At 34.3% G+C, this 16,070-nt stretch overlaps 2 protein-coding genes across 2 annotated transcripts; one reads left to right on the plus strand and one right to left on the minus strand.

Moving 5' to 3' along the window:
- The first annotated feature begins 2,626 nt into the window (after positions 1-2,626).
- Positions 2,627-9,693, plus strand: LOC130820668 (glycine-rich domain-containing protein 1-like). Its single transcript, XM_057686124.1, has 9 exons — positions 2,627-2,712; positions 3,652-3,817; positions 4,439-4,556; positions 4,642-4,896; positions 5,775-6,227; positions 7,077-7,621; positions 8,003-8,201; positions 8,644-8,799; positions 8,892-9,693. The coding sequence occupies exons 2-9, from the start codon at positions 3,660-3,662 to the stop codon at positions 9,471-9,473; spliced, it is 2,466 nt and encodes an 821-aa protein (XP_057542107.1). The 5' UTR covers positions 2,627-2,712; positions 3,652-3,659; the 3' UTR covers positions 9,474-9,693.
- Positions 9,694-9,823: 130 nt separating this feature from the next.
- Positions 9,824-13,381, minus strand: LOC130820669 (uncharacterized). Its single transcript, XM_057686125.1, has 2 exons — positions 11,816-13,381; positions 9,824-10,865 (listed from the first exon to the last, which is right to left on the minus strand). The coding sequence occupies exons 1-2, from the start codon at positions 13,193-13,195 to the stop codon at positions 10,134-10,136; spliced, it is 2,112 nt and encodes a 703-aa protein (XP_057542108.1). The 5' UTR covers positions 13,196-13,381; the 3' UTR covers positions 9,824-10,133.
- Positions 13,382-16,070: the final 2,689 nt, after the last annotated feature.

The following is a 16,070-nucleotide window of genomic DNA, read 5'->3' on the forward strand; positions in this document are numbered from 1 at the left end:
TAGTAGTGTAGTACTAATAATCATTTTGTACTAAACCCATTGGAGTAAAACAAATATTCTTTGTCCTGCAAAAGTTAGTACTTCTTTATTATTTTTTTTCTACTGTCAAATTTACTTTATTTTTATTATAGTTATTACTGTGTAATTTTTAATTTTTATCTATTCGGTTTGCATACTTTTTTAATTTTCCAACCAAATGTCTAGGGAGAAACTTTATAGTTACCAATCAAAGAAAAAACATACTCCCCTGCTACTTGCAGTTTACACTTTAAGATTCAAAAAACTTTCACATATTTGAGTTTTAAGGTGTAAACTCAACAAGACAGAAAGGGTATTAGGTAGACATGACAAAAATCACAAAATTACTTGTAGTACTATTGATAAATATTTCAAATAAAAATTATATTGTTCCAAGTCTCAAATCTCCTTGTGAAGGAGATGAGTTTCATCATATCATAAGCACATATCATGTTTTGCACTTTGAAGGAGGATATGAGGGTCTTGGGATATGAGGAGTTGAATTTTGAATCACTCCATAAAGTGATTAAGAGAGTGAAACTAGACTGCCTTGAACGAGGTACAACTGATCAAGAGATTAGAGAAGGCCACTAACCAAATGCTCATTTGAGCACAGCAGGTGCACATTCGAGCAGCTTGGTGTAGAGGCAAGTGCGTTTCTAGAATTTGACCTATGCTGGAAAGCACGTCTTGTACTTGCTCTAGGGTTACTTTAATGTATTGATGTATTGTTGAGTCATTAATGATATTAAACAATGTTCGAGGGAAAGGTATACAAGATATCTTATACACTTATGTATCGTCTTCGTTGATTGTTTCTATGTTTTTCTTGATGGTTTTGCATCTTGTTCTTATCAAACACTCCTAAATGCTTTAACTTGAATTTCCAAAACAAATAAGATACTTGACAAATGTCTTTAAATTGTTTTTCAGGTGTTTTTTGACTTTTGGTTAGTTTGTTAATTGTTGGTCAAACAACCCAAAAATATATTCCATTTGATTTGGTTAATGTAGGTTTGTTCCTAAACCTAGGCAAGGTAGACATTTGCCTAGGAGCCAGAGCTTGAAAGGAGCATAATACCTTAATTCATTAATGTTGTCATATAGAACGCAGGGTATAATTTATAAAGTTATAACTTTATTTTTATCAAAAACCCATTAAAAATCAAAATCGATCCTCTATAAAAAAGATTTATTTCTTTTATTTTATTTTGCCTAATAAAATATCTGAAACCACACCAGATAAATGATTTTTAAAAATAGAAATTGGAGGGTGCGTCAACACCAACTACTAAACTAGTGCACTTGAAACAGGCAAAAATTGATTGCTGAACACCACTTTACTCTTCTAAAGTAGTAATTTGTGTGTTGTGTCATGGGCATCATCCCTCTTGTGTCATCTACTCCTTCCAAACTAAGACATCTTTTCTAATATTCCAAAAGTGGATAAAATTCAGGGCAAAAGCCGTTGAAATACCGGCCATTTCTGTTTTCCTTATTTTGGTTTAGAACTAGGCACAATTATAAAAAAGTAATACTCTTTACGTCACTTTTTAAGGGCAGTTGAGGGGTATTTCCGTCCAAAATGTCTTAAAATGTACTACCAAATGGGATAGTTCTCCTATCGGGATTATCAGATCTTCAGGTTGATTTAAAATAAAGTTATATTCATATCAAATTCTATATGATTGTAAATTTATTTTTATTCAATCGTTGGATTCGTTTTAAATATTTTTTCTACCGGCGAAATTAAACGAGAATGAATCATTTCTACTCCCTCTATTCCAAAATACGTAATGTGTGGCTTTTCACGCAGTCCAATGCACTAATTTAACCCTTAATATTTTTAATTATATATTTCTATGATAAAAAATTATAAAAATTTAATATTAATATCTTTACATTGAAACGAATCAAACAAGATTCCTCTTAATTATATTTTAACTTATGTATAGATTAAAAATTAATCATAATTTCTAACATTGCAAATAATTTAAAACAGAGGATATATTAACCGTGGAAATGAAATCATTATCAAATTATCATAGGGCTATTACAAACAACTCTTAACCACTATGCTGACCCATGGTGGACTAAGGTACGCATTACTTATACTTCCTCCATTTTGAAATACACGCTATATTACTGTTATTGACAATAATCATTGTTCAAGCTTATTTTATACTCTATCCAATGCACTTATTCAATTCATAATATATCTAATTATGTATAATTAAAATTTATAAAAAATTGATATTAGTAAACTTTACATTAAAATGAATCAAATAAGATTCCACATGACTATGTTTTTACTTATAGATTAATAATAAAATACAATTTGAGAGTGATATCCCAAAAGTAAATAGGACACATAAGGAGAATAGGAGGGGTATATTGTGGCTAATGTTTAAGAAAATATATAGTCAAGTGGAATTTTGTTTGAATTGTCTAATTGCATACTTTCATAATATTAACTTTTTATAATAGGAGGGGGTATATTGTGGCTAATGTTTCAGATAATAATAAAATAATACATAAAATTACGTAAAAAGTCAAATGTATCAAAATATAATGTAACCGCTAAATATCTCCCTTCTACACCTATAAAAACAGGATCACTCTCTCATAAAATATCCACATTCATTTTCGGATACTACTTTTCTTATCTCAAAATCTGTCAGTGCTACAATAATTGTAAGAATTCATCATCCCTTCTTTCTTTTTCATTGATTAAATTATTGAATTAATTAATATGAATTAACTGTTGACTTTTCGAAATTAATACTGATTCAAGCTTCTAGAGTTGAAATTTGTTGTTTAGATGTAATTTCTGTGATGTTTTCTGCTATTCAATCTTTATATTCTAAATTTGAAAATTATTCTGATTTAATCTGTTGGAAGTGTTGTACTTTGACCTTTTCTTATATAATAAAATCCCTTCATTTTGAATACTGTTATTGTAATTTGCTAGATTACCAATTGTTATGCAAGGTAAAAGTTCTATACTAACCATAAGTTTTTGGTAGTGTTTTGACGAGATGTTGGAGATGATCATATAGAATATTACATATGTTGATCCTTTATTGATTGAGTTGGTTTTCTTAAGAATGTTATCAAACCCCAAACGGGTTCAAATCTCGTCCAACCTAATTTCTCCCCCAAAGGCTCTGGTAAGGGGTCGGGCGATTGTAGGCCCGTCCTCGACCGCCTAGGACTCTTAGAAAGCGGGGCATTCAAATATTAACAAACTCTTGGTATGTGTCTTTCCTATGATATTGTTGATTAGGGGTTTAAAATCTAAATTATATTGTTGCGAAATTTTGGGTCCCTATTTTACCATTAATGGTTGACAAAGGGCCGTAATTAACTAAACTTTTGATTGGGTTGGTTCTGGTTTCTGATTCCTGTTCTTTATTGAGATTTCTATAATATTGCATTATTTCCTTCTGTATTGATTTGTTTTGGTTCTTGTTGTCGATATTATATTGTTGGGACTTAAGATCAAGTTTTTGAATTACTGTTGTTGTTGGGTTTTTAGATTATTTTGTCTTGATATGAGAAACTTGATTAATGTAAAAAAATGTTATTTCGTTTAAGAATTACTAATGATGTGTGACATTGAATTCATTATAGGTTGAACCATGGAAAAGGAGCAAGAAAAACAATGGGCCGAAGCGCAGAATATAGCAATAAGTGTAGATCTTGTTGAGGCTGCTAAGAAACACTTGAAATTTCTTACTGTTGTTGATCGGAATCGCCACTTGTACGAAAGCCCTGCTTTGGACTGGGCTATCTACAGGTAATTGGCGCCAACTCTTGATCTTTTTCATGGCTACATTGATTGCTTACAGTGAATTATGTATGTCATTAAACTATGATGTTGGGATTTATGTCCTCTTATTCCATGATTTTTTCTGGTTGATTAGATTTATAGTTGTTTGTTACGAGAACAAAATATTGGTAATGTTATTTATGCTAGTTTTAGAGCACGAGAATACAATTGAATGAGTCTTCAATCGTCCAAGGTCCATTCTTTTGTGCATGCTCATGGCTCAGGCAGGAGACCTCCAAGGGCAAATGGACACTAGTATAGGGTGGACTGAACATTCATATATATTGAACCGAACATTAATAGAGTTTTGATCAAATGACCCATGCTATGGCTTGGACAAGCTCGGTTCAAGGTCGAACGCAAGGGACGAAAAAGTGCAATAGACCTTCTTTTTATATGATTGATGCAACCCGTGACTCAACACATGTTCTAGTGATCGAAATAGCTAAACTTATGAGTTCCGACTTAATTTTGCTACACTTATGAGTTCTGAATAAACATTTTTGAACTTGTAAAAATGGAAAATGGTTTATTCCGATATTTGATTAGGATGTACTCAGTTGACTATCGCTTGCTCTGCGTTCCCAGGTACAATGCCTTTTGGCTTCCCTTGCTTGCCAAACACTCGGAGAACCCCTTTTCTGAAGACCCATTAGTTATCCCACTTGATTGTGAATGGATTTGGCATTGCCACAGGCTCAACCCAGTAAGCTTCTTGACCCTATCATTCTCTAAAAAACATTTCTTCTTTCAATAGTTAGTGAAATATGTGTTGTCCGTCTTTGAATCAGGTAAGATATAAGTCGGACTGTGAAGAGCTATTTGGAAGAATCCTTGGAAATTATAAAGTCATCTCGTCTGTTCAAGGAACTTCAACGAGTAAAACGGAAGAGATTTGGAAACAAATATATCCCGAAGAACCTTACGAGCTTGACTATAATAGACCGTTCCTAGGAGATGTCTTGCAAAAGATAACGCAAAGTGCAAAATTTACCAATTATGATTTGGTTTCTGCTGTTAAAAGACAGGTTCCTTTCTCTTTTCAGGTAATGGAGACTCCTGCTTTATAAATCTAATTATTGATTGCCCCTTCAAATGAGAATGAATATGACATGAATTCCAAATTATTTTTTGCTTTATACTAATTCGCGAATGCATCAATTCTGATAACATTATTGAGTTTTCAGTTCGTCTTGTATGAGACTGTCTTACCATGAGAAAAGTCCTTATAATTAACTTAATTTTGTAATCGATCATTTTATTTGTAAGTGATCACTTTAACGCATTAAATGTACATGGGCCTGCCCAATAGAGGTTGTCTCACCATGAGACCGTCTCATTTAAAATTAATGTTTTTTTTTTCTTTCTCTCTTGCTTTGATTTTTTTATGATAGGGAAGTTGAAGGATATCAAATGTTCTCATGCATTGATCCACATTCCAGCTCCTATTTTCTTTTCGATCCTTTTGCAAAAAAAAGGCCGCATTGCATCGTATCAGCCGCATTGTAAAGAATTATAAAAACAAACCTTTAAAGGTTTATTAAACTATTTTGGACCGTTTCAATGAATATGTTATGCTTTCGGCCGATATTTGGCATTATCAACCATATCATTCCCGTCACTGCATCAGTGTGCCATCTCAATCGTGAACGCGTTTTTGCACTGTGTTTTCAATAGTAAAAAAGGTCGTTTTTTGAGTGTTTCAATTCAAATTTAATGCTACAGTATAATCCATTGACGATTCCTGTTCTTGTCAGTTTGATTGTTTCGAAGAAAATACGGCTTAAAGTCCTTGTGCATTCATCTCTATATCCTTGTTTCACGAGTTCATAAGCTAAGCAAGCAAATCGTTCGAAGCATGCTTCTGAAGATTAAAAACATATCTATATATACTTATGTTACCTAAATATTTGCTTGTTGGCAGGTTTCAAGGCCACATATGTCAGATCATCTGTTTCTTCAGGAAGCATTGGCAAGATATAAAGGGTTTTTGCATATAATCAAGACAAACAGGAAAAATGGCATAAAAAGCTTTTGTGTTCCGACTTATGATATCGATCTTATTTGGCACACACATCAATTAAATCCTGTTTATTACTGTAAAGATCTCTGTGCATTAATGGGTAAAGTGTTGGAGCATGATGACACTGATTCTGACAGATCTAAAGGGAAAAAACTAGACACCGGATTTTCTCAAACTACCAAGCAATTTGAAGAAACCTTTGGTTTAAGGTATTGGAAAGCCGGGGCAATGTATCGTGGAACTACCCCAGCTCCGGTTACACTAATTCCTATTCCATTCGAGGCGAAGAAGCTTCATGTACAAGATAACTGTGACAACAATCTAATTCAATTTCCAGAGACGAAATCGGTTGAGGTAGCTATGACATCTTGATTACATGATAATCCTTCCTGTTGTCTCCTTTCTTTTCAACTTGAAAGTGGTTCCATATTGCTTCCATATTGCATATTTTACAACTTGAAAGTTGATTGTTGTTGTATTTTGTTACCCCGAAACCGTTAAGTGGCTCCCAACCTAGGCAGGATTTGGAGGGGTCGAATGTATGCAACCTTACCTTTGTTATTCTTAACAAAGAGTATGTTTCTAATTGACCTTTGGTAGCAAACATCATCTACAAGTTCACATAAATTACAAGTGCACATGACTTGATGAACCATTTTTATACAGTACATTATCATTCGATACCAAAGAGCTATAAAATCTTCGCCAATCGAAAAGTGAGACATTGATTGTTATTGTATCATAGATACAATCTCTTTATATTCAGGTATATTCTTTTTGGTTCTATTGCTTAAAATCCTTAGTGGAATAGTTGCGATCGAAGTTTTAGCATGACCTATATAAGGATTCAAGGCTATTTACCTACAGACCATATCAAAAGTTGTTGGTTACGTTCTAGCGGATATTGAGTGTTAATGTGTTATAATTGGGTCATATATTCTCGAGCCGATGGTCTCTCTGATTGCAACCTCCTTATTTCTTTTGATAAGGGTATGGTATGCCGTCATTTAACCACCATAGACCATGATCATAACTTTAATGAGTGAAATATACCGTGTATGATGATGATAATGATCGAGTGTTATAGTTATTTAAGCAATGAAGGTTAAAACAACCTGTATCTTTAAATTCAGAACCTAGTTTTCTTATTGTAACATTCTTCACAAAGTTAAAATCTTTTTTTACTTTTACCTTTGTTTTCAGGTTATTCTCGAGTTCGTGGAAATAAAAAATTTTCCCGAGGCTCACAAAAGAGATATTCGTGTTTCATTCAGCAAGAAACAAACTGATAAGATTTTTAACGCTAAGAGAACACTGAATATATTATCTGAATCCGGTGAAAAACAAGTTGCCTATTTCCAGTGTGAGCCTAATGGAGAATTTCTCTTTGAGATTGTATACCGTTTGCCTTCAAACATACCATTACCGAAATCCTTCAAGCCATTCGGTTCTTGCTCCTTTTCTTTGCAAGAATGCTTGGCTTCAAGAACTCGACTTTCTGTCGATAAGTGGATCCCAGTAGTCCCTCTACCCGGCATCTCATCTGCTAAGCCAATACTTTTGCACGTTTCTCTTTCATTTACTATTCCAACACCAGCACCCCAAGTTTTTCATTTGGTGAGCTCTCAGCCACTTTTCAAAGGTGCGTGTTTTCTTCCACTCCCGAAGATAAGGACGTATAAAAATGCGAAGAACGAGACTAGTGTCACGGATGATGATGGAAATGGGATTTTTAGCCTTAACATGAGGTACGGATAAAATCCTGAAATTAAGCATTCTTTTTCAATTGTTTGATGTTTACGGGCTTATGAAAGATTGCAACCGTATACTTTTATATTCTAAAGCTTATGAAAATCTAGCTTTGCGAAGGTTCAACTTCAATGAAAATAAGACGAGTCTTGTTAGGAGTAATGACCCCGAAGAAGAAAACTACAAAGCATATCGTACTAAAATTACTAATTAAATCCGTGCATTTTATAGTACGTGAAGTTCATATTTATAATGTTTGCAAATAAGGGTTAATCGAAAACAATTTCTTTGTCTTGACAAAAATTAGATTTCGTATTTTATACTCCATAATGTTTGCAAATACTTGCTTTTACACCATTTATCCACCATCTAATTATCAGAGACTTGAGCAAAGACATGACAAAAGGCACCGATGACTTGTTAAAAGAGGTAAACTACGTCGCAGACTCTAGTGAAATGCATACGTTGGCTGAGTTTCGCAAAAATGCGTGGTTTATAAAGGGAAGCCATGGTTCTTTTAAGCTCGTTAATGCTTCTGGAAACAATGGTGAAATCTTTGAGCTCGTTGGTGACAAGATGGTAAAGTCTCGCTGTTGCTCTATTTATTCTTTGTTCCTTCAAAAAATATGTTGTCTAAATATATTGAAAGACGAAGCTCTTACATATATTAGCTTTCGTATCGCCTTTGCTTGTAAAATCATTGGAAAATTTTGAATATTCCTTTTGTTAGTGGAATCACGTCAAGCTGTGGAAGCGAATTTGTTAGTTTGAAACTTAGTTATAACTGCTAAGGAATCAACTCAACCAAATGCTTAGGCTCACCCAATCTCATACTTGGCTATTAATGTTCCATTTGAAACGAGGATTGGATATGATTGGAAGTTGGAACCCATGAGTTGGTCATCTGATACAAACCAACTCAATTAAAAGCTTAAGCTGATGATTATAGCCCAATAATAATATATAATATACTCTATCACTTGTAACACTTTATGACTAATAGTGACTCAAAATTACATAGGTAAAACTCTTTGCTGGAAGGAGGCTAGACTTTGAGCCCAAGCACTGCGAAAAGCAGAGAAGTGAGCAAGACTTTATGACTGCGGTTGAATTCTCTCGAGATCATCCGTACGGACGGTCTGTAGCATTAATAGATTTCAAACACAGAATCTTCAAGGTATATATATTTCCCTGATTGAGATTTGAGAACAGTCTTTAAGTATTCATGTTCCCCTTTGGCTCTTCTCATTTTTTTCCGGTTATGTGTAGGTCAAGGATGCATGGATGATACTAACCGGCATTACTTTAGCCTATATTTTGTCCAATATGCTGAGAACGGAGTGTGGTTTCACCTCTAAGGTAGGTCATGAAGAGAACAAAGTAAGCGCGGTAACTCCTACTGTTGAAACTGAAGCTTTAATGGAGGCCGGAGTGCAAATGGTTGATGAGGGTACAGGAAATGCAACACATGATGTCTGTGATGGTGGGGGTTGTGGAAGTGGTTGTGGCAGCGGCTGTGGACATTTGGCTGCAAGGTGCGGAGGTTGTGGTGGAGGTTGCGGTGGATACATGTCTGCAGGGTCCGGTGAATATGGTGGTTGTGGTGGATGTGGAAGCATGGCTGCAAAGTGCGGTGGATGTGGTGGTGGTTGTGGTGGGGGTAAATGTGGGGGACACATGGCAGCTAAATGCGGTGGATGCGGCGGTGGTTGTGGTGGGGGTAAGTGCAGGGGACATATGGCAGCTAGATGTGGTGGATGTGGCGGTGGTTGTGGTGGAGGCAAGTGTGGCGGATGTGGTGGTGGACACATGATCACTAGTGGTGCAACAGCTGAGCCCGTAGCAGCCTAAATGCCTAATTGTTGAATATATCTATGAAAAAAGTATTCCAGATCCGGACTCAATTTAAGTTGGTTTGTTTAGAGTTTCAAGTTTCGAGTTGTAAATAAATAAAGTGTGATGTATAGAGATATTGCTGCATGATTTGGGTGCATAATCTCTGCTTGTTGCAAGCTTCTCATTCTAGTGTGATAAAACGGGCTATGGTTAGGCTCTTTGTTCTTGTTTTAAATTTTGTGAATTTTGTTGAACATTTCCTCCTACAGATAGTTAGGCTTTGACCAAAAGCACACGTTTTAGTCAAAACATAACTTAATAGTTTAGAGTAGTTCAAAACACACCCGATGATTAGAAATTTATCCTACCTTGTAACCAAACCCAATTTGGTTCAACTTCAAAAATGGTTTACAATTATGTAAAAAACAATATGGACACAAAACCCGATTTCAAACCACTTGAAATTAACCTGATAACCTGAATAAACACCTCTAATCTGGTTGTAGCCATAATGTATGGTGAATTGGTGATTATGTACATAGGCTCAAATACAAAGCTTATTTAAACAAAGGACAATGTTGATTGTTAGGTCAGGGTTTTGTCCTAATGATCAAATCAGCAGTTACAGACTGATATTCCTATCCTCAGTCATTACAGGAATACACATATTCCGATCTATAGCACAGGTTCATCTTCTTCATCATTGCCACTGACATCCTCAGAATCAGAAAACACTGCCATAAGATTCGCCTGTGAATGCCGAAACTTGTCAATGGCATCTTTTGCATCAGAAACTAGGGCATCTTTCGCCGATTTGATTATATCCTTCATTTGAAGAGGGTTTTTTTCTCCGTCCTTTTGAGTCTGACCTAATTTTACGCAGCGCGAGAAACTCACCTTTCTCTTACGATCCCTGATATGTAACTGATCAATATACTTCTCGTGTAAAGCCATATTCTTCACCTTCTTCAGAACCGGAGGACTTGTGAGTGGGCTTTCACTTCTATTGTTGAACCTCAAAACCCACTTGCGGCCTGACGATGATCTGTCACGAGACTTTGAGGAAGATTCCGGACTTTTCAGTAGCTGTTTTGGAGTCAAGTGAAAGGCTTCAGCTGAAGGATTTACTGAAGGCTCAAGAACAGAAAACAAATCTGCTTCATTATTTTCGTTCACATGACAATATTTCTGTAATAAGTGTCGCATAGTTTTACGCGCCATTTGAGACTTCATTTTGCAAGCCTTCTTGCTCTTTGCTTCGGGAGATTTAAACAACTCACTGCTTGACATCAAGAAAACAGTTGGTGATTTCTTCTTTTTCGCCCTTGTAGCAATCTTCGAGCAAATTGGAGTCTGATTATCTGAATGTACTTTATCAAAACACTCCTGAGCAGATTTTCCCGGTACCTGAAAGAGTTTATATGACAAGACTTCACCATGAGCATAAAACAAATAGCAGCAACATTTCATCCTTTGTTTTTTGTGAACATGGAAAAAACTATATAGAAATTGGAAACCAAGGTCAGATTGAGCACTCAAATCATATAGAAACCTAAAACCGTGCAGTTGAAAAGGTCAGATTGGGCCAATTCTTATAGAATTCATCTAGATTCTAAACTAATATCCTTCGAGGAGGCAAACTGCTTTGAGCTAATCATCCTGAGACTGCATAGGTACTGAATACTGATTGGTGGCAACCTGGTCCAATGAAGAAATTCTATATATTGATTAATTTCAAGCAATTCTTGAGATGTAAAGCCTTCACATCTTAGCCATACAGCATCATCAGAGCCACAAAAGCTTTTGACGACAAATAAGGACCATTTTAGTGAAAAATAAGTTGTTCCAGTGAACTAAATGTTAAATTTCAGCATAAAACTACAAAGGAAGGATCCCAAGTTGTCTGGACTCTGATCAAATCAAGATAATAGTTGGCCTTTGCAAGGGTGTATAAGATAGATATATGAGTTTCAATGTAAAATTCCTACATGGTTGTGAACATTCGTGACTTGGAAATAAATCGGTGAAAAAATTGTAAACGACAACGCTCACCAGATTGAGCAAAAGGAGGATTTGCAAAACAGACTACAAAAGTATTTTCATATAACATAACACAATCACAAACTGCATTAACAGATTGAAATTTGGCAGATCATATACCCACTACAATCTACAGCTTGTGAATTTTTGGGAAGGAAGCTACATCAATGTATAGCATGTACCAAATTTGCCCCGTAGGCATTTGATGGGAAACCAAGAAAAATGGAGTAGTTAAGTCAGCTTATATCAGGGACAAGTACTCAATAAACGCAAAGAGCAAAGATGCAAAGACTAATCAGAGAAATAAGAGCAAATACCACTTTAGCAACTTTCTTCCAAAAATGTGGACTAGGTTTTGCAGTAAAATAAGCTCTATGCAATGCTGCTTCCTGCTCCTTTGTCCACCCTTGATCAGTCCCTTGACCTACTTGCTTTCTTTTCCTCTTACCTCCCGTCGCTTTACTGTCTCCTACAACATCCTCTCTATCCGTCTCCCCTCTTCCTGAAATATGGCGTAGAGATGATGCATCACCACTTCCATTAATCAACTTGTCAATATCCTGTCCTATACAATCATGACATTCCTTTTCCTTCACATCAATATGCACTGCAGCTTTTTCCTTGCCTTCTTGTTTCTCTTCCTTTAACTTAACCTCCCCCTTTCTTCCCTCGTTTATTAAAGACAAATGAGAGCTACGCCTCTCCATTGTTCGAGGGTATACATCATTTTCTCCTCCTGCCTTATGAGAACCACTCGAATTCATCTTCTTATCAGCATCTCCAAGTATTTGTCTACATGAATTATCTTTTCTACCATCATTTCCTCGATTACCTTTCACATTATTTCCTTTCCCCAATAACAAAGTTTTCGAACCACTGCAAAAAACTCTTTTATTTTCCTTCCCTTTACTGCATCTTATCCCCCTCACATCACCATCCACTCTAACAGTTGAAGGTTCCACTGAACTAAGAATTTCCCTTGCATTAGACCTACGTCTAATGCAGTGTTTCAATGATTTACTATCATCTTGCTCATCTTCGAAAATCTTTCCAACCGCTACTTTTCTTTCCATCAATCTAGAACAACTACGGGTAATCCTCCTCTCCGAATTAATCGAAATTCCTTTACATAAAACCCTAGCCTCGGAATCATTAGTGCACCCTAAATTAGCCAAAAATTCATTCCTAACAACCTCATTTGGAGGTACAGGAGAATCCCCAACATCTATCATAGTCCTATTATCTTTCTTTTCCCCCAACGTTAAGTTTTTCTTTGAATTACTGCTGCTCTTAGCATCATCACAATGAATAAACCAATCAAATTTTTCATTAAACGACAAATTAACATCAACTGAAGAATTTACCTCATAGCATAACCTCGGAGATCGTCGGAGTCCCTTAAAATTGCCGCTAAAGCTTGTAGTTTTTCTCGACCCATCTGCTGATTTAACAAGACTTTTAGACCCATTAACTGATTTCGAACGATTTCTAGACCTAGTTTCAGATTTGGTAATACCCATCGAATAATCTGTTGACCTATTTGTGGGTTTGGCCGGGGAAGATATAGAAATGGGGTGATTCTTGCATCTGGATATTGCAGCTTTTCGACAGTCATTGAGGTGTTGAAGCCGTGGAGATCGTCGGAGAAAAATTGGTTCAATAACTATGTGAGTTAAGGTTTCATGGGGATTAGGCATTTTCACGAACACCTGGTGGGTGTTGTTTCAAACTTGAGATGTGGGATTTGGCTGTTGGGTATTTCTGAGTTTTGAGAGGGAAAGGCAAAAGCTACAAATTTTAAAAATAAAAACAAGTAGCCAAGTCGATTACCTCACTCCATGCCGAATGAAACCCTAATCTACCTAGATTTAGCAATTTTTTATCCGATTTAAGATTTTAATCTAACTTTATCCAATTGTATTTGAATTAATCTCACTTATTCTGTCTCTCTGATTTTGCTCTTTAAAGTGTATTTCTCTCACAATATGACAATACTTGACAATATATCAATATTAGTAGCAATGTATAAAGTAATCATCGATATTTACAATCTTTCTTATTTTTTTACACAATATGACAATACTTCTATTAATAAATTAATTATAATTCAATACACAGCATATTTTGAATTTATTTTTTAAGAAAATACTGCAAGTTAAGAACATAACAAATACATGACATGCAATGCATCTCTCCAACAATAATAATATCAATTAGATGTTGTCTAATTATGTTAGCAAAATGAGTCATGGGTGGGTCATTTAGATTAAAACAACTATCTTGATAATCAAATTTCAGATTTTACTAGTTATGTTAGTTTTTCGGTTGATTGATACTCTTTTGCGTAGAAGTCCGATGTCATACCCTTTTGCCAAATGTCTTCTTGCAAGTTCGAATACTGAATGCTCGTCACTTTGAGCAAGTGTACCCTTTTACACAATGAGCAATGTACCCTTTTACACAATGACCACCTAGCAATCCTTCCTCATATTCTGATCATAACTTTTACGAGCGAGATACACTAACACTAAGTAAATGATAATGAAGAAAAGTACTATTTAGACACTCAATGATATCTTTGACTAACTCACGACATGAGCTAACCTCACTCATCGGTCATCAATAATAGAGAAGTTATAATAAGTTTCTCTCCCCTTAACGTTGGTTCTTCCTTTTCACTCTAAACTTCACTATCTTCACCGCTCTTTGGATCCAGTCTCTAAGACCCTTAAAGATCACAAATATTTAGAGGAATCATTTTTGAAACTCACAAAAAATGGCCAAGCATCTCTTCCACTTTGTTAGTCACGACTCATAGCACTTACAAATTACAATAATGCTTGTTCAACTATTATATGCTTGTTTGAGCCTTTAATTTGTTCGTTTAAGCACTCCATTGAATGATATGGTGTTTGAAATTACAAGCAATAATTATTTGTATAAACAAAATAAGGAAATAATGATTTTAAACAAAAACTTAATGTGTGAAGGTGAAAATTTTGTCAAAGTTAAATAATGATTAGATAAAATGTGACAAAAATTGCGGGCCCAATCGAAAAAAAAAAATCAGAAAAGCAATTATGAAATTGAAAAATGTAATTGGATAAAAAAGAACGTAATAAATGGAGCAAGGAGTACAAAGAGTGATTGGCAATGTTACGCTATGAATATGATTAAAGCAGATTGCAACATATACAGTGAAGTTAGGGCATGATTTTGATTGTTGCGTGGAAGCTGACATCCACTTTTGCCTATTCACGTTATTTAGTCCTATTTTTAAATTATTATAAAAATTAAGAAATTGAATATAATAGATTAAAATAAAAATTATTCAAAATTAAGAAAGAATATAAAAAGTTAAGTCAGTATGTTAAGTTTAAATATAGAAATGAAATAAATTTATTCTTATTAAAATGAATTAAATTGAAAAATAAGGCAAATTGAATGAGATTTAAAAAGTTACATTATTTTACTTTGATTCGATCCTCATTCTTGAAAAATATTAGGTACTGATTAAGACTTTCTTTCGTCACTACCATCAGGCCATCACTCACCTTACACCACTACCTGTAAAATTTGATATAATATATAACATATTCCAACTCCGGTGTGAGCTAAGAGTATATAAATTGTCTTATTAAATTATGAGCAGTCATATTTGCGTGAAGTTGTGTTTGATGTTTGTTTTTAAAGGTCGATTGAAAATAATATACTTGTTTGTGTTAATGTTATACACTAACAAGGATAAGATTGCAAATATTCGATTCTAACGAAACTCACTTTAAATACAAGTCAGTATAGGCCACTTAACGACGTTAGGTAATGGAATTTCATTGGTGTAAGTATACTTGTTATAAATTTATGAATGTTATGCATATGTTGTGAACTTGTGATGATAGGAAGGTTATTTTTGTTTGTATTTGACTTATTTAAATTAATAAAAATGAATATACCTGAACAAAATTTATTATTTTTTCAAAACTTTAATATAGTTGATTTTTAATTATAATTATTTAATGTATGAGAAAGTTTTAAGAAGTATTGAATTAAATTTTCATAAACTAATCAATTCAAAATGGAATTGATTTGAACATATTATATCCTTTAAAGAGATCTCAATCTCCAAATAAATTCGAAATATATATATATATGTTATAAGTCTTTTTTTAGTTGGATTTTACTAAACCCTCAAGAAAATGAGTACCCTCAAAGTCTGACAGGTGCAAAATAATAAGCAACAACATTTGGCATTTATTCTCTAAATTATTGAAGAAATGATAAAAGACATAAAACAGATGGAATAATGAGTATGATTACTTGTATATATTAATAGCGCAGAGAATCAGATTGTGAATTTGTGATGGCATTTAGTCATCACTCATTAGGTATAAAACAACATATGTAACGAACAGACCATCTACGTACATATTCTATTTTTGAATCATATACTTCTTCCGTTTTATATTACTTTTAATTTATAATTAGTTTTTAGTCCATAAGTTAAAATATAGTTAGGTGAAATTTTGTATGATTCGCCCTCAAACAATTTATTAATCATAATTAGAGATATTA

This window comes from Amaranthus tricolor, chromosome 8, assembly GCF_026212465.1.
Source record: "Amaranthus tricolor cultivar Red isolate AtriRed21 chromosome 8, ASM2621246v1, whole genome shotgun sequence".
Taxonomy (NCBI): Eukaryota; Viridiplantae; Streptophyta; class Magnoliopsida; order Caryophyllales; family Amaranthaceae; genus Amaranthus; species Amaranthus tricolor.

Coding starts and splice junctions, on each gene's coding strand:
- LOC130820668 (XM_057686124.1), top strand. CDS start 3,660: ATGGAAAAGGAGCAAGAAAAACAATGGGCCGAAGCGCAGAATATAGCA. Junction 7,622..8,002: donor ATTTTTAGCCTTAACATGAG/GTACGGATAAAA, acceptor TCTAATTATCAG/AGACTTGAGCAAAGACATGA. Junction 8,202..8,643: donor AGCTCGTTGGTGACAAGATG/GTAAAGTCTCGC, acceptor AAAATTACATAG/GTAAAACTCTTTGCTGGAAG.
- LOC130820669 (XM_057686125.1), bottom strand. CDS start 13,195: ATGCCTAATCCCCATGAAACCTTAACTCACATAGTTATTGAACCAATT. Junction 10,866..11,815: donor GGAAGAAAGTTGCTAAAGTG/GTATTTGCTCTT, acceptor AAACTCTTTCAG/GTACCGGGAAAATCTGCTCA.